The sequence below is a fragment of the Caloenas nicobarica genome, chromosome 32 (genome assembly GCF_036013445.1).
Source record: "Caloenas nicobarica isolate bCalNic1 chromosome 32, bCalNic1.hap1, whole genome shotgun sequence".
NCBI lineage: Eukaryota > Metazoa > Chordata > Aves > Columbiformes > Columbidae > Caloenas > Caloenas nicobarica.
This window is the reverse complement of record NC_088276.1, coordinates 295,137-313,101: the sequence shown is the minus strand read 5'-3', so window position 1 is coordinate 313,101 and position 17,965 is coordinate 295,137. Positions and strand designations below refer to the sequence as shown.

General features: G+C 66.9%; 1 protein-coding gene across 1 annotated transcript; it reads right to left on the bottom strand.

The window, feature by feature from the left end:
- Positions 1-1,269: 1,269 nt before the first annotated feature.
- On the bottom strand, positions 1,270-15,682 carry NPAS4 (neuronal PAS domain protein 4). Its single transcript, XM_065654034.1, has 8 exons — positions 15,288-15,682; positions 10,215-10,366; positions 10,032-10,134; positions 9,055-9,304; positions 8,163-8,272; positions 6,534-6,666; positions 3,415-5,804; positions 1,270-2,705 (listed from the first exon to the last, which is right to left on the bottom strand). The coding sequence occupies exons 1-8, from the start codon at positions 15,460-15,462 to the stop codon at positions 2,677-2,679; spliced, it is 3,342 nt and encodes a 1,113-aa protein (XP_065510106.1). The 5' UTR covers positions 15,463-15,682; the 3' UTR covers positions 1,270-2,676.
- Positions 15,683-17,965: the final 2,283 nt, after the last annotated feature.

The following is a 17,965-nucleotide window of genomic DNA, read 5'->3' as shown; positions in this document are numbered from 1 at the left end:
ATGGGGGGCACTGGGACCAGTATGGGGTTACTGGGACCAGTATAAAGGGGTTACTGGGACCAGTATGGGGGCACTGGGACCAGTATGGGGGGCACTGGGACCAGTATGGGGTTACTGGGACCAGTATAAAGGGGTTACTGGGACCAGTATGGGGGTGCTGGGACCAGTATAAAGGGGTTACTGGGACCAGTATGGGGGCACTGGGACCAGTATGGGGGTTACTGGGACCAGTATAAAGGGGTTACTGGGACCAGTATGGGGGCACTGGGACCAGTATGGGGGTTACTGGGACCAGTATAAAGGGGTTACTGGGACCAGTATGGGGGCACTGGGACCAGTATGGGGGTCACTGGGACCAGTATGGGGTTACTGGGACCAGTATAAAGGGGTTACTGGGACCAGTATGGGGTGACCGGGACCAGTATGGGGGGCACTGGGACCAGTATAAAGGGGTTACTGGGACCAGTACAGGGGTTACTGGGCCCAGTTTGGGGGGGACTCACCCGCTGCGTCACCGGGAGGAGCCGCGCATGCGCGGGAGGGACCCAGGAGTGCGGGAGGGACCCAGGCGTTCGGGAGGGGGCGTGGCCAGAGCGGGCGAGGGGGCGGGGCCAGGCGGGTGCCTGGGTCCTAATGCGTCTGCGCAGCGCTCGGACGCCTGGGTCCCCCCCGAACGCCTGGGTCCCTCCCGGACGCCTGGGTCCCTCCCGAACGCCTGGGTCCCTCCGGGACGCCTGGGTCCCTCCTGAACTCCTGGGTCCCTCCGGGACGCCTGGGTCCCTCCTGAACTCCTGGGTCCCTCCCGAACTCCTGGGTCCCTCCGGGACGCCTGGGTCCCTCCTGAACTCCTGGGTCCCTCCCGAACTCCTGGGTCCCCTCCCGAACTCCTGGGTCCCTCCCGAACTCCTGGGTCCCCCCCGAACTCCTGGGTCCCCTCCCGAACTCCTGGGTCCCTCCCGAACTCCTGGGTCCCCTCCCTGAACTCCTGGGTCCCTCCCGAACTCCTGGGTCCCCTCCCGAACTCCTGGGTCCCTCCCGAAATCCTGGGTCCCTCCCCGAACTCCTGGGTCCCTCCTGAACTCCTGGGTCCCTCCCGAACTCCTGGGTCCCCTCCCGAACTCCTGGGTCCCCTCCCTGAACTCCTGGGTCCCTCCCGAACTCCTGGGTCCCCTCCCGAACTCCTGGGTCCCCTCCCGAACTCCTGGGTCCCCCCCCGAACTCCTGGGTCCCTCCCGGACGCCAGGGTCCCCAAACAGAAGCTGTCACAGTCACGGGGACATCGGGTGTCACTTTATTGCCGGGGGGGGTGTCGGTGGCAGCGGCACCTCCAGGGGACGTTGGGGACATGGGGACATTGGGGACACGGGGACACGACAGGTCTCAGTCCTTTGGGTTGGGGACATTGGGGACATTGGGGACATGGGGACATTGGGGACACGGGGACATGACAGGTCTCAGTCCTTTGGGTTGGGGACATTGGGGACATTGGGGACGTTGGGGACATGGGGACATGGGGACATTGGGGACGTGGGGACACGACAGGTCTCAGCCCCTCGGGGCGCTGTCCCCGTCCCTTGGGGACACGTTGGGGACACGGAGCCGGGTCCCTCGGGTCCCACCGCTGACGAGTCCTCGGTCCCTCGGTGACGTCGCGCCGAGACGGGTCACGGTGGCTCGGGGGGGACATTGGGGACATCGGGGATGATTGGGGACATTGGGGACATTGGGGACTTGGGGGATATTTGGGGATTTTGGGGACATTGGGGACATCAGGGACATTGGAGACTTGGGGGATGTTTGGGGACATCGGGGACATTTGGGGACTTGGGGGACATTTGGGGACATTGGGGGCATCAGGGTCATTTGGGGACATCAGGGACGTGGGGGACATTGGGGGCTTGGGGGATATTTGGGGACATTGGGGACATCAGGGACATGGGGGACATTGGGGACTTGGGGGATATTTGGGGACATTGGGGACATCAGGGACATGGGGGACATTGGGGGCTTGGGGGATATTTGGGGACATTGGGGACATCAGGGACATGGGGGACATTGGGGACTTGGGGGCTATTTGGGGACATTGGGGACATTTGGGGACATTTGGGGACACGGGGGACGTCAGGGGCACTGGGGCTGTTGGGGCCACCGGGGCCCCCGAGTCACCGCGTCCCTCGAGTTGGGGACATTGGAGACGTCACCATCCCCGGGGTTGGGGACATTGAGCCACATTGTGCCTCAGTCCCTTGGGGACATCGGGGACATCACTGGGGGGGACGGGACGGGACACACGATTTTGGGGGGATTCTGCCAAAAACGCAGACCCTGGTGGGGCGGGGGGGTGGGGGGGGGGACACAAGGGCTGGGGACACTGCGGGGGGGGGCGTCACCGAGTGACACCGAATTTGGGGACAAGGTGGGGGGACACTCGGGGCCGTCGGGGACCCAGGCGTCCGGGCTCGGGGGGGGTGGGGGGGGAGGCCACCAGCCCCCCCCCAATTACCTTAGAGACTCGTTACGAGTTAAATTAAGCACGAAAGGCCCCGGGGGAGGGGCTGGGGGGGGGGGGGCGGGGAGGGGACACGGCCCGGGGCCGGGGGGGGTGTCGGAGTCCCCGGGCCGGGGTGACAATGACAATATGTCATACTGGGGGCAAAGTCGCGTCACAGACTTAGTTCAGAACGACGGGGCGCGTTGGCTTCCGGCTGCACGGGGAGGGGGGGGACACAAAAGGGGACAGCGTCAGGGACCCAGGCGTCCGGGGGGACCCAGGCGTCCGGGGTATTAACCCCCACCCAAGGACCCAGGAGTCCGGGAGCATGCAACAACCCAAAAAGGGACCCAGGCGTTCGGGAGCATGCGACCACCCAAAAAGGGACCCAGGAGTCCGGGAGCATGCGACAACCCAAAAAGGGACCCAGGCGTTCGGGGGGACCCAGGCGTCCGGGGTATTAACCCCCACCCAAGGACCCAGGAGTCCGGGAGCATGCGACCACCCAAAAAGGGACCCAGGCGTTCGGGGGGACCCAGGCGTTCGGGAGCATGCGACCACCCAAAAAGGGACCCAGGCGTTCGGGGGGACCCAGGCGTTCGGGAGCATGCGACCACCCAAAAAGGGACCCAGGCGTTCGGGAGGACCCAGGCATCCGGGACACCAACCCCCCCCTGGACTCCCCAAGGGACCCAGGCGTCCGGGCACCAATTCCCCCCCCCAAGAAAAGGGACCCAGGCATCCGAGCACCCAACTCCCTCTCCCCCAAAAAAGGGACCCAGGCGTCCGGGCACCCAACCGCCCCCCAAAAAAAGGGACCCAGGCGTCCGGGCACCCAACCGCCCCCCAAAAAAAGGGACCCAGGCGTCCGGGCACCCAACCGCCCCCCCCAAGAAAAGGGACCCAGGCGTCCGGGCACCCACCTGTGCGGAAGGCGTCCTGGGGGAGGGGCGGGAGTTGATACAACTCAGCGAAGGGGCCGCGGGGCGACCGGGGAGGGGGGGGAGGGGCCACGGGGGGGGTCACCCCCCCGCCCCTCCCCCCCGCCCCGCCCCCCCGGCGGGCGGCGGCCAATCCCTGCAGGAGGCGGCGCAGGGCGGGGCCGGGGGGGGGAGGGGGCGGCGGGGGGGGAGGGGAGGTCTCGGGGGTCAGGAGGGACCCAGGCGTCCGGCCCCCCGCTCCCCCCCCGGGGCTTTCGGGACTGGGTGGGAATTTGTCGGGCGTGGCCCCGGGGGGGTCGGGGGGGCCGAAGGCGAAGGGCGGGGCCAGGCGGGGCGTGTAGGGCGGGGTCCAGGTCTCGGCCCCGCCCACAGGGTTGGGGGCGGGGCGGGGGGCGGGGCCGACGACGCCCAGGGCGGGGCCGAGGGCGCCAAGGTCAAGGGCGGGGCCGACGGCGGCGCCGAGGGCGGGGTCAACGGTGGCGCCGCCGGTGGGTCCAAGGTCAAGTCCAACGTTGGCGCCGCCGGTGGGTCCAAGGTCAAGTCCGACGGTGGCGCCGCCGTTGGGTCCAAGGTCAAGTCCAACGTTGGCGCCGCCGTTGGGTCCAAGGTCAAGTCCGATGGTGGCGCCGCCGTTGGGTCCAAGGTCAAGTCCAACGTTGGCGCCGCCGTTGGGTCCAAGGTCAAGTCCGACGGTGGCGCCGCCGTTGGGTCCAAGGTCAAGTCCAACGTTGGCGCCGCCGTTGGGTCCAAGGTCAAGTCCCATGGTGGTGGAGCCGAGCGCGGCCCCAACGGCGAATCCCAGGGCGGAGCCACCGGCAGCTCCTACGGCGAGTTCGACGGCAACGTCGGGCCCAAGTTCGACGTCGGTGCCGAGCCCGAGGTCAACGGTGGGTCCCAGGGAGGACCCGACGTTGGGCCCCACGGCGGCTCCGAGGGCGAGTCCAGCGCCGGGTCCCACGTTGGACGCCAGAGCAGACCCAGCGGCGGCTCCAATGGGAAGTTCAATGTTGGGTGCAAGAGAAGACCCAACGGTGGCCCCGACGGCGGCTCCAAGGTCAAGGCCGGACCCAAGAGAAGACCCAACGTTGGTTCCAACGGCGGCTCCAAGGCCGGACCCAAGAGAAGACCCAACGTTGGTTCCAACGGCGGCTCCAAGGCCGGACCCAAGAGGTGACCCAACGTTGGTTCCAACGGCGGCTCCGACGGAAAGTCCAACAGCGGATCCAAGAGAAGACCCGACGGTGGCTCCAACGGACAGTTCAACAGCGGATCGAAGACCAGACCCAACGGCGGCTCCGAGGCCAAGGCCAGACCCAAGAGAAGACCCAACGTTGGTTCCAACGGACAGTTCAACACCAGATCCAAGAGAAGACCCAACGTTGGCCCCAATGGCAGCTCCAAGGCCGGACCCAAGAGAAGAACCCACGTTGGCTCCAACGTTGGCTCCAATGGACAGTTCAACACCAGATCCAAGAGAAGACCCGACGGTGGCTCCGACAGCAGCTCCAAGGCCAAGTCCAAGGCCAGACCCAAGAGAAGACCCAACGTTGGCTCCGACAGTGGCTCCAATGGAAAGTTCGATGTCGGATCCAAGAGAAGACCCAACGTTGGCCCCAATGGCAGCTCCAAGGCCGGATCCAAGAGAAGACCCAACGCTGGTTCCAACGGACAGTTCAACAGCAGATCCAAGAGAAGACCCAACATTGGCCCCAACAGCAGCTCCAAGGCCAAGCCCAAGGCCGGACCCAAGAGAAGACCCAACGTTGGCTCCAATGGAAAGTTCAATGTCGGATCCAAGAGAAGACCCAACGTTGGCTCCAACAGACAGTTCAACGCCAGATCCAAGAGAAGACCCAACATTGGCCCCAACAGCAGCTCCAAGGCCGGACCCAAGAGAAGACCCCACGTTGGCTCCAACGTTGGCTCCGATGGGAAGTTCAATGTTGGATCCAAGAGAAGACCCAACGTCGGCCCCAACGGTGGCTCCAAGGCCAAGTCCAAGGCCGGATCCCAGCCCAGACCCAACACTGGCGGCTCCAAGTCCGACTCCGGCCCCTCGATTGGCTCCGACGAGTCCATGGCCAAGTGCGGGTGCCATGTTGGCGCCGGGGTCAACGTTGGCGCCAAGACCGTGGCCAACGTCGCACCCAACGGTGACCCCAAGGCCAAGGTTGACGCCAATGTTGACGCCAACGTGAGGCCCGACGGCGGCGCCGAGGTCAAGGGCAGGGCCGGGGGTGACACCGACATCCCCTCCGGTGACACCGACGTCCCCGCCGGGAAGGTCAAGGCCAGGGGACACGAAGGGTTCGGGGGGACCCGGGGGGGTCTCAGCCGCCAATTGCTGCCGTAGGGACCAGGCCTCGGCCTCGCTGCGGGGAGACGGGGGTCAGCCGGATGCCTGGGTCCCCTCCCGGACTCCTGGGTCCCCCCCGAACTCCTGGGTCCCCCAGACACCTGGGTCCCTCCCGGACTCCTGGGTCCCTCTGAACTCCTGGGTCCCTCCGAACTCCTGGGTTCCCCCTGAACTCCTGGGTCCCTCCCGAACTCCTGGGTCCCCTCTCGGACTCCTGGGTCCCTCCTGGACTCCTGAGTCCCCCCCCGAACTCCTGGGTCCCCTCCCGGACTCCTGGGTCCCTCTGAACTCCTGGGTCCCTCCCGGACTCCTGGGTCCCCCGGACTCCTGGGTCCTCCTGAACTCCTGGGTCTCCCAGATGCCTGGGTCCCCCCGAACTCCTGGGTCCCCCCGAACTCCTGGGTCCCCTCCCGGACTCCTGGGTCCCCTCCCGGACTCCTGGGTCCCCCGGACTCCTGGGTCCTCCTGAACTCCTGGGTCTCCCAGACGCCTGGGTCCCCCCGAACTCCTGGGTTCTCCCAAACTCCTGGGTCCCCTCCCGGACTCCTGGGTCCCCCCGAACTCCTGGGTCCCCTCCCGGACTCCTGGGTCCCCCCCGGACTCCTGGGTCCCCTCCCGGACTCCTGGGTCCCCCCGAACTCCTGGGTTCCCCCAAACTCCTGGGTCCCCCCCGGACTCCTGGGTCCCCCCGAACTCCTGGGTCCCCTCCCGGACTCCTGGGTCCCCCGGACGCCTGGGTCCCCACCTGATGACGAAGTTGAGGCCCAGCAGGGCGGGTCCGTCCGGGCGCAGTCGGGTGTAGACCCAGGTCCAGCCCAGCTCGTCCTTGCGCTGCAGCCGCGTCACCAGCTCCGCCCGTCCGTCTGTCCCTGCGCCCGCTGCGGGACACGGGGACGTCAGGGGGACGGGGACATTGATGGGGACATGGCGGCATCAGGGGGACAACTGGGGTCAATGGGGACGTGGGGACATCAGGGGGATGGGGACATTGAGGGGGACACGGGGACATCGAGGGGATGGGGACATCAAGGGGGACAATTGGGGTCAATGGGGACGTGGGGACATCAGGGAGATGGGGACATTGATGGGGACATGGGGACATCGAGGGGAATGGGGACATCGGGGGTATGGGGACATCAAGGGGGACGACTGGGGTCAATGGGGACATGGGGACATCGGAGGGACGGGGACATCGAGGGGGACACGGGGACAGCAATGGGGACAACAGGGGTGGCTGGGGATCCCAGGGGACATGAAGACCCTTGGGGACACCAAGGAGGGGACACGGAGACCCCGGGGGACCAGGAGGAGACGTGGGGACACCCACCAAGGCACAGGGGACCTGGGACAGGTTGGGGACCCTGGGACCAGGTTGGGGACATGGGACCAGGTTGGGGACAGGGAGGGGACCCTGGGACCAGGTTGGGGGACATAAGACCAGGTTGGGGACAGTTTGGGGACCCTGGGACCAGGTTGGGGGACATAAGACCAGGCTGGGGACATGGGACCAGGTTGGGGACATGGGGACAGGTTGGGGGACATGGGACCAGGTTGGGGACATGGGACCAGGTTGGGGACCCTGGGATCAGGTTGGGGGACATGGGACCAGGCTGGGGGACATGGGACCAGGTTGGGGACAGTTTGGGGACCCTGGGACCAGGTTGGGGACATGGGACCAGGCTGGGGGACATGGGACCAGGTTGGGGACCCTGGGACCAGGTTGGGGGACATGGGACCCTGGGACCAGGCTGGGGACATGGGGACAGGTTGGGGACATGGGACCAGGTTGGGGACAGGGAGGGGACCCTGGGACCAGGTTGGGGGACATAAGACCAGGTTGGGGACATGGGACCAGGCTGGGGGACATGGGACCAGGTTGGGGACAGTTTGGGGACCCTGGGACCAGGTTGGGGACATGGGGACAGGTTGGGGACAGGTTGGGGACCATGGGATCAGGTTGGGGCCAGTTTGGGGACATGGGGACACCCACCAAGGCGCAGGTGACCTGGGACAGGTTGGGGACCCTGGGACCAGGTTGGGGACCCTGGGACCAGGTTGGGGACATGGGACCAGGTTGGGGGACATGGGACCAGGTTGGGGACAGTTTGGGGACCCTGGGACCAGGCTGGGGACATGGGACCAGGTTGGGGACCCTGGGACCAGGCTGGGGACATGGGACCAGGTTGGGGACATGGGACCAGGTTGGGGACCCTGGGACCAGGCTGGGGACATGGGACCAGGTTGGGGACATGGGACCAGGTTGGGGACAGTTTGGGGACCCTGGGACCAGGCTGGGGACATGGGACCAGGTTGGGGACAGGGAGGAGACCCTGGGACCAGGTTGGGGCCAGTCTGGGGACACGGGGACACCCACCGAGGCGCAGGTGCTGCCGCGCCACGTGCCCCAGGTCCTCGGGGTGCAGCAGCCGGTACCACGAGCGGCCCAGGAGCTCCCGGCGCCCGTAGCCCAAGTGGGTCAGGACACTGGGGACACCGCAGGGTCACCCCGGACGCCTGGGTCCCCCCCCGGACGCCTGGGTCCTCCCTGACACCACCCGGATGCCTGGGTCCCCTCTGTCCCGCTCAGGTCCCCTCCTGGACTCCTGGGTCCCCCCTGAACACCTGGGTCCCCCCGGATGCCTGGGTCCCTCCCGGACGCCTGGGTCCCTCCCGAACTCCTGGGTCCCCTAGACGCCTGGATCCCCCAGACTCCCAAGTTCCCCTGAACTCCTGGGTCCGTCCCGAACTCCTGGGTCCCCCCGGACGCCTGGGTTCCTCTGAACTCCTGGGTCCCTCCTGAACTCCTGAGTCCTCCAAACTCCCAAGTCCCCCCAAACGCCTGGGTCCCCCGGACGCCTGGGTCCCCCCGAACTCCTGGGTCTCCCGGATGCCTGGGTCCCCCCCTGAAGTCCTGTGTGCCCCCGAACTCCTGGGTCCCCCCAAACTCCCAAGTCCCCCCAAACTCCTGGGTCTCCCGGACGCCTGGGTCCCCCCCAAAATCCTGTGTGCCCCCGGATGCCTGGGTCCCCCAGATGCCTGTGTCTCCCCTGAACTCCTGGCTCCCCCCAGACTCCTGGGTCCCCCAAACTCCCAGGTCCCCCCGAACTCCCGGGTCCCCCCGGACGCCTGGGTCCCCCAAACTCCCAGGTCCCCCTGAACTCCTGAGTCCCCCCGGACGCCTGGGTCCCCCCGGACGCCTGGGTCCCCCAAACTCCCAGGTCCCCCTGAACTCCCGGGTCCCCCCGGACGCCTGGGTCCCCCCTCACCTGTCGGAGACGTCGAGCAGCGCGAGGTCGCGCGCGTGGCGGGTCTGGAAGGCCGGCAGCAGGAGGGGGCAGTCGGGGAGCGGCCAGGGGGGCGGGTCCAGGGGGGCGCAGAAGGCGACGAAGAGCCCGGGGGGGGTCCCGGGGGGCCCGGGGGGACCCTGGAACCGGCCCCGCAGCAGCACCAGCTTCCGGCCGGCGCTGGGGCGACGCGACGCCCGCGACGTGGTGAAGCGGCAGCGGAACAGCCGCTCTGCGGGGCGGGGGAAAGGGGTTGTCTGTCTGTCCGTCTGTCTGTCTGTCTGGACGGCTGCGCGACCCCCTGTTCCCCCGCCCCGGCCCGGCCGGCCGTCCAGCCTTCTGTCCTTCCATCCAGACAGCCGTCCATCCGTCCACCCGTCCACCCGTCCGCCTGGCCATCCGTCCATCCATCCATCCTTCCGTCCATCCATCCATCCATCCTTCCGTCCATCCATCCATCCTTCTGTCCATCCATCCGTCTATCTGTCTCTCTATCCATCCATCCGTTCATCCATCCATCCATCCACCTGTCCATCCATCCATCCGTCCATCCACCCATCCATCCATCCATCCTTCCGTCCATCCATCCATCCTTCCGTCCATCCATCCATCCATCCTTCTGTCCATCCATCCATCCGTCCATCCACCCATCCATCCATCCATCCTTCTGTCCATCCATCCATCCTTGTGTCCACCCATCCACCCACCCATCCATCCACCCATCCATCCATCCTTCTGTCCATCCATCCATCCTTCTGTCCATCCATCCATCCGTCCATCCATCCATCCATCCATCCATCCTTCTGTCCATCCATCCTTCTGTCCATCCATCCATCCACCCATCCATCCGTCCACCTGTCCATCCATCCATCCGTCCACCCCTCCATCTGTCCTTCCCACCCCTTGTCTCCCCCCTCCCCCACCCCCGCCCCCTCCCCCCCCCATGGCCCCGCACCCACCAGCCTGAGGGTCCCCGGGCAGGTTGAGCTGCTGCCGCACCAAGGGGTGATCAGCCGGGTCCAGCAGGTCGTAGATACTGTCACCCTGGGCCACCAGGTCCACCTGCGTGCGGGGGGGACACGGGGGGCTCAGCACCCACCCCCAGCACCCCCAGCCCCCGCCCCGGGACCCCCGGCACCCACCATGGAGTGTCCCAGGTGCTGCGCCACGTTGTCGGTGACGCCGACGAGCTTCCCCTCGCGGGTGACGGCCAAGAGGAACCCGGGGAGCGACGCCACCAGATCGGCCAACTCGGGTCCCCCCAGCAGCTCCATGGGCGTCCCCCGTGCCGGGCCTGCGAGGGGAGGGGTTAGAGCCCAATGGCGCCCAATGGCACCCAGTGGCACCCAACAGTACCCAATGGCAGCCAACGGCACCCAATGGCACCCAACAGTACCCAACGGCACCCAACGGCGCCCAACGGCACCCAAAGTACCCAATGGCACCCAAAGGTACCCAATGGCAGCCAACGGCACACAACAGTACCCAACGGCACCCAATGGCACCCAACAGTACCCAACGGCACCCAGTGGCACCCAACAGTACCCAATGGCACCCAATGGCACCCAGTGGCACCCAAGAGTATCCAATGGCAGCCAACGGCACCCAATGGCGCCCAGTGGTGCCCAACGGCACCCAACGGCACCCAATGGCACCCAACAGTACCCAATGGCACCCAACAGTACCCAACAGTACCCAACGGTACCAAATGGCAGCCAATGGCACCCAAAGGTACCCAATGGCAGCCAATGGTAGCCAATGGCACCCAACAGCACCAAATGCCACCCATCCCTGTTCCTGTCCCCTGTCCCAGCCCCATCCCTGTCCCCATCCCTGTCCCTCTGTCCCCATCCCTGTCCCTCTGTCCCTCTGTCCCCATCCCTGTCCCTCTGTCTCTGTCCCTGTCCCTCTGTCCCTGTCCCTCTGTCTCTGTCCCCATCCCTGTCCCTCTGTCCCCATCCCTGTCCCCCTGTCCCTCTGTCCCTGTCCCTGTCCCTCTGTCCCCCTGTCCCTCTGTCTCTGTCCCCATCCCTGTCCCTCTGTCTCTGTCCCCATCCCTGTCCCCCTGTCCCTCTGTCTCTGTCCCCATCCCTGTCCCTCTGTCCCTATCCCTGTCCCCCTGTCCCTCTTCCCGCCCTCCGTCCCCGTCCTCTGTCTCTGTCCCCATCCCTGTCCCACTGTCCCTGTGTCCCTGTCCCTCTGTCTCTGTCCCCATCCCTGTCCCCCTGTCCCTCTGTCCCTGTCCCTGTCCCTCTGTCCCTCTGTCCCCCTGTCCCTCTGTCTCTGTCCCCATCCCTGTCCCTCTGTCCCCATCCCTGTCCCCCTGTCCCTCTGTCCCCCCGTCCCTCTGTCTCTGTCCCCATCCCTGTCCCCCTGTCCCTGTGTCCCTGTCCCTCTGTCTCTGTCCCCATCCCTGTCCCCCTGTCCCTCTGTCTCTGTCCCCATCCCTGTCCCTCTGTCCCTATCCCTGTCCCCCTGTCCCTCTGTCCCCCCGTCCCTCTGTCTCTGTCCCCATCCCTGTCCCACTGTCCCTGTGTCCCTGTCCCTCTGTCTCTGTCCCCATCCCTGTCCCCCTGTCCCTCTGTCCCTGTCCCTGTCCCTCTGTCCCTCTGTCCCCCTGTCCCTCTGTCTCTGTCCCCATCCCTGTCCCTCTGTCCCCATCCTTGTCCCCCTGTCCCTCTGTCCCCCCGTCCCTCTGTCTCTGTCCCCATCCCTGTCCCCCTGTCCCTGTGTCCCTGTCCCTCTGTCTCTGTCCCCATCCCTGTCCCCCTGTCCCTCTGTCCCTGTCCCTCTGTCCCTGTCCCCCTGTCCCTCTGTCCCTGTCCCTCTGTCTCTGTCCCCATTCCTGTCCCCTGTCCCTCTGTCCCCCTGTCCCTCCCTCTGTCCCCACTCCGTTCTCTGCCGCTGTCCCTGGTGCTGAACGCGGCTCCTCTGCCCCCGCCACCGCGCTCCCTGGTCCCCGTCCCTGGTCCCCGTTCCTGTCCCTCTGTCCCCATCCCTGTCCCCATCCCTCTGCCCCTGTCCCCATCCCCTGTCCCCGTCCCTGTCCCCCTGTCCTCCTGTCCCCACCACTGTGCCCCTGTCCCCAGCCCCCCGCCCCATCCCTGTGCTCCTGTCCCCCTGTCCCCATCCTCTTTCCCCATTCCTGACCCCATCCCGGTCCCCCTGTCCCTGTCCCCGTCCCTGTCCCCCTGTCCCCATCCCCTGTCCCCATCCCTGTCTCCCTGTCCCCATCCCTGTGCCCCTGTCCCCCTGTCCCCATGCCCCATCCCCATCACTGTCCTCCTGTCCCCATCCCCTGTCCCCCTGTCCCCATCCTCTTTCCCCATTCCTGACCCCATCCCGGTCCCCCTGTCCCTGTCCCCGTCCCTGTCCCCCTGTCCCCATCCCTGTCTCCCTGTCCCCATCCCTGTGCCCCTGTCCCCCTGTCCCCATGCCCCATCCCCATCCCTGTCCTCCTGTCCCCATCCCCTGTCCCCCTGTCCCCATCCTCTTTCCCCATTCCTGACCCCATCCCGGTCCCCCTGTCCCTGTCCCCGTCCCTGTCCCCCTGTCCCCATCCCCTGTCCCCATCCCTGTCTCCCTGTCCCCATCCCTGTGCCCCTGTCCCCCTGTCCCCATGCCCCATCCCCATCGCTGTCCTCCTGTCCCCATCCCCTGTCCCCTGTCCCCATCCTGGTGCCATCCCCGTCCCCGTCCTCTCTCCCTGTCCCCGTCCCTGTCCCCGTCCCACCCCCAGCCCTGTCCCCACTCCCACCCTGGGCTGATGCTGGTTCCCAGTTCCATCCCAGTGCCCAGTCCCAGCCCGATCCTGCCTCCCAACCCTGTAACGATTCCTGCCCCCAGCCCCATCCCAGTCCCATCCCAGTCACTCCCAGTGCCTGCATCCCATCTCATCCACATCCCACTGCCGGTATCTGGTTCTATCCCCATCCCATCCCCATCCCAGTCCCTCCCAGTGCTGGTACCCGATTCTATCATCATCCCAGTGCCTGCATCCCATCCCATCCCCATCCCAGCGCCGGTACCCGGTTCTATGTCCATCCCATCCCCATCCCAGTCCCTCCCAGTGCCGGTACCCAGTCCCATCCCCATCCCAGTGCCGGCACCCGGCACCCGGTCCCATCCCCATCCCATCCCCATCCCAGTGCCTGCATCCCATCCCATCCCCATCCCAGTGCCAGTACTCGGTCCCATCCCCATCCCTGTGCCTGCATCCCATCCCATCCACATCCCAGTGCCGGTACCCGGTCCCATCCCCATCCCAGTGCCGGTACCCGGTTCTATCATCATCCCAGTGCTGGTACCCGGTCCCATCCCCATCCCAGTGCCTGCATCCCATCCCATCCCCATCCCAGTGCCTGTATCCCATCCCATCCCCATCCCAGTGCCGGTACCCGGTTCTATCATCATCCAGTGCCGGCACCCGGTCCCATCCCCATCCCATCCCCATCCCAGTGCCTGCATCCCATCCCATCCCCATCCCAGTGCCGGTACCCGATCCCAGTGCCATTACCTGGTTCTATCCCCATCCCAGCACCGGTACCCGGTTCCATCCCCATCCCATCCCCATCCCAGTCCCTCCCAGTGCCTGTATCCCATCCCATCCCCATCCCAGTGCCAGTACCCGGTCCCATCCCCATCCCAGTGCCTGCATCCCATTTCATCCCCGTCCCAGTGCCGGTACCCGGTTCTATGTCCATCTCAGTGCCTGCATCCCATCTCATCCCCATCCCAGTGCTGGTACCCAGTTCTATCCCCATCCTAGTCCCTCCCAGTGCCTGCATCCCATCCCATCCCCATCCCAGTGCCGGTACCCGGTCCCATCCCCATCCCTGTGCCTGCATCCCATCCCATCCCCATCCCTGTGCCTGTATCCCATCCCATCCGCATCCCAGTGCCGGTACCCAGTTCTATCATCATCCCAGTGCCGGTACCTGGTTCCATCCCCCTCCCAGTGATGGTACCCGGTCTCATCCCCATCCCAGTGCCTGCATCCATTCCCATCCACATCCCAGTGCCGGTACCCGGTTCTATCATCATCCCAGTGCCGGCACCCAGTCCCATCCCCATCCCAGTGCCGGTACCTGGTCCCATCCCCATCCCAGTGCCTGCATCCCATCCCATCCACATCCCAGTGCCGGTACCCGGTTCTATCATCATCCTAGTCCCTCCCAGTGCCTGCATCCCATCCCATCCCCATCCCAGTGCCGGTACCCGGTTCTATCATCATCCCAGTGCTGGTACCCGGTCCCATCCCCATCCCAGTGCCGGTACCCGGTCCCATCCCCATCCCAGTGCTGGTACCCGGTTCCATCCCCATCCCTGTGCCTGCATCCCATCTCATCCCCATCCCAGTGCCAGTACCCGGTTCTATCATCATCCCAGTGCCGGTACCCGGTCCCATCCCCATCCCAGTGCCTGCATCCCATCCCATCCCCATCCCAGTGCTGGTACCCAGTTCTATCCCCAACCTAGTCCCTCCCAGTGCCTGTATCCCTCCCATCCCCATCCCAGTGCCGGTACCCGGTTCCATCCCCATCCCTGTGCCTGCATCCCATCTCATCCCCATCCCAGTGCCGGTACCCGGTCCCATCCCCATCCCAGTGCCGGTACTCGGTCCCATCCCCATCCCTGTGCCTGCATCCCATCCCATCCACATCCCAGTGCTGGTACCCGGTCCCATCCCCATCCCTGTGCCTGCATCCCATCCCATCCCCATCCCAGTGCCGGTACCCGGTTCTATCATCATCCTAGTCCCTCCCAGTGCCTGCATCCCATCCCATCCCCATCCCAGTGCCGGTACCCGATTCCATCTGCATCCCAGTGCCGGTACCCAGTTCTATCACCATCCCAGTGCTGGTACCCGGTCCCATCCCCATCCCAGTGCCTGCATCCCATCCCATCCCCATCCCAGTGCTGGTACCCGGTTCTATCCCCATCCCATCCCCATCCCTGTGCCTGCATCCCATCCCATCCCCATCCCAGTGCCGGTACCCGGTCCCCATCCCCATCCCAGTGCCGGTACCCGGTTCCATCCCCATCCCTGTGCCTGCATCCCATCCCATCCCCATCCCAGTACCGGTACCCGATTCCATCCCCATCCCAGTGCCGGTACCCGGTTCCATCCCCATCCCTGTGCCTGCATCCCATCCCATCCGCATCCCAGCGCCGGTACCCGGTCCCATCCCCATGCCGGTGCCCCCGGCACTCACCGGCGCGCAGGCAGATCCCTTTCCGCGTGTAGACGCAGGCCAGCGCCATGACGTGCAGGTAGCTGAGCCGGGGCCGGTCGCCGTCGGGCAGCGGCAGGAGGTCGCGCAGGGCGCGGATCTCGGCGTTGATCTGGTCCCTCCGCGCCTTGGAGGCGCCTTTGGTGGAGCGGAGCATCCTCCTCCTCCTCCTCCTCCCGCCACCGCCGCCTTATATGGGCCTGAGCTCTGACGTCACGGCCACGTCACCGCCCAGGCCCCGCCCCCCACCCTCCCCCCCCCGGGGAGGGGGCGACGTCACCGGTGACGCGCGTGGGGTGGGGGAGGGGGAGGGGGAGGGATTTGGGGTTTTGGGGGTTCGGACCGAAATAGGAGATGGTGAGGGGTGGGGGGAGGGGCTGGGGGAGGGGCTGGGGGAGGGGACACGCCCACGGGGGGGGTGGGGGGGGATGGGGGGGGTGGGGATGGACGGACGGACGGATGGATGGGGCGATGGGGGGTGTGGGGATGGACGGACGGACGGACAGATCCATGGGAGGGTGGGGGAATCAAGGGAGGGATGGAAGGACGGACGGACGGACGGATGGACGGGGCGATGGGGGGTGTGGGGATGGACGGACAGACGGACGGACGGATGGACGGGGCGATGGGGGGTGTGGGGATGGACGGACAGACGGACGGACGGATGGATGGGGCAATGTGGGGTGGGGGAGTCAATGGGGGTCAAGGGAGGGATGGACGGACGGACGGACGGATGGACGGGGCAATGGGGGGTGGGGGAGTCAATGGGGGTCAAGGGAGGGATGGACGGACGGACGGACGGATGGACAGGGCGATGGGGGGTGTGGGGATGGACGGACAGACGGACAGATCAATGGGGAGTGTGGGGATGGACGGATGGACGGACAGATGGATCGATGGGGGGGCGGGGGAGTCAATGGGGGGTCAAGGGAGGGATGGAAGGACGGACGGACGGCCGGACGGATGGATGGGGCGATGTGGGGGGAGAAGCCAATGAGGGGTCAAGGGAGGGATGGGGGTGATGGACGGACAGACGGACGGATGGAGGGGTCAGTGCGGAGTGGGGGGTCAAGGGAGGGATGTGGGGATGGACAGACAGATGGACGGGTCAACGGAGGGTGGAGGAGCCAACGGAGGGTCAACAGGGGCTCAAGGGCTGGACAGACAGACGGACGGGGGTTCAATGAGGGCTCAGGGGGCTCAGGGGGTGGACGGACAGACGGACGGGGTGGATGGGGGTTCTGGGTGTGCGGCATTGCCCTGCCTGGGGGGACCCAGGCGTCCGGGAGGGACCCAGGAGTTCAGGGGGGACCCAGGAGTTTGGGGACCCAGGCGTTCGGGGGGACCCAGGAGTTCGGGGGACCCAAGAGTTTGGGGGACCCAGGCGTTCGGGAGGGACCCAGGAGTTCGGGGGGGACCCAGGAGTTTGGGGGACCCAGGCGTTCGGGGGGGACCCAGGCGTTCGGGAGGGACCCAGGAGTTCAGGGGGGACCCAAGAGTTTGAGGGACCCAGGCGTTCGGGGGGGACCCAGGAGTTCAGGGGGGACCCAAGAGTTTGAGGGACCCAGGCGTTCGGGGGGGACCCAGGAGTTCAGGAGAGACCCAGACATTTGGGGGGACCCAGGCGTTCGGGAAGGGGACCCAGGAATTCGGGGGGGGGGACCCAGGCGTTCGGGAAGGGGACCCAGGAATTCGGGGGGGGGGACCCAGGCGTTCGGGAAGGGACCCAGGCGTTCGGGCCCCCCCCCCCTCCTCCCTCCTCCCGGTCCCTGGGAACCCCCTTCCTCCCCTCCCCCCCCCCCTTGGCCCCGCCCCTCCCCCCCCCCCGGCCCCTCCCCCTCCCGGCTCCGCCGCTGCCAAATTTGGGCGACGAAGCCGCGGAGCTAAAAATAGAAACCGGGGGCTAAAAATAGCGACGGGGCGGGCCCGGACGCCTGGGTCCCCTCTGGGGGGGGGGGGAGGGGGGAGAGAAATGGGGGAGGGGGGACTCGGACGCCTGGGTCCTCGGAGTTGGGGGGGGGAGGGGCGGGGGGAGGGTAGAGGGGGGGATCCCGAACGCCTGGGTCCCCTGTTTGGAGGGGGCGGGGGGAAGACTCGGACGCCTGGGTTCCCTAAGCGGGGGGGGGGTGGGGGGGGGTGGGGGGGGTGGGGAGGAGTTTTGGGTCCCTCCCGAACGCCTGGGTCCCCCCTCGGATTCCTGGGTCACCCCCCCGGACTCCTGGGTCCCTCCCGAACGCCTGGGTCCCTCCCGGATTCCTGGGTCACCCCCCCGGACTCCTGGGTCCCTCCCGAACGCCTGGGTCCCTCCCGAACGCCTGGGTCCCCCCCGGATTCCTAGGTCTCCCCCCAATTCCTGGGTCCCCCCTCGAACGCCTGGGTCCTCTCCCGAACTCCTGGGTCCCCCCCGAACGCCTGGGTCCCCCCCCCGGACTCCTGGGTCCCTCCCGAACGCCTGGGTCCCCCCCCCGGACTCCTGGGTCCCTCCCGAACTCCTGGGTCCCCACCCCGGATTCCTGGGTCCCTCCCGAACGCCTGGGTCCCTCCCGAACTCCTGGGTCCCCCCCGGATTCCTGGGTCACCCCCCCGGACTCCTGGGTCCCTCCCGAACGCCTGGGTCCCTCCCGAACGCCTGGGTCCCCCCCGGATTCCTAGGTCTCCCC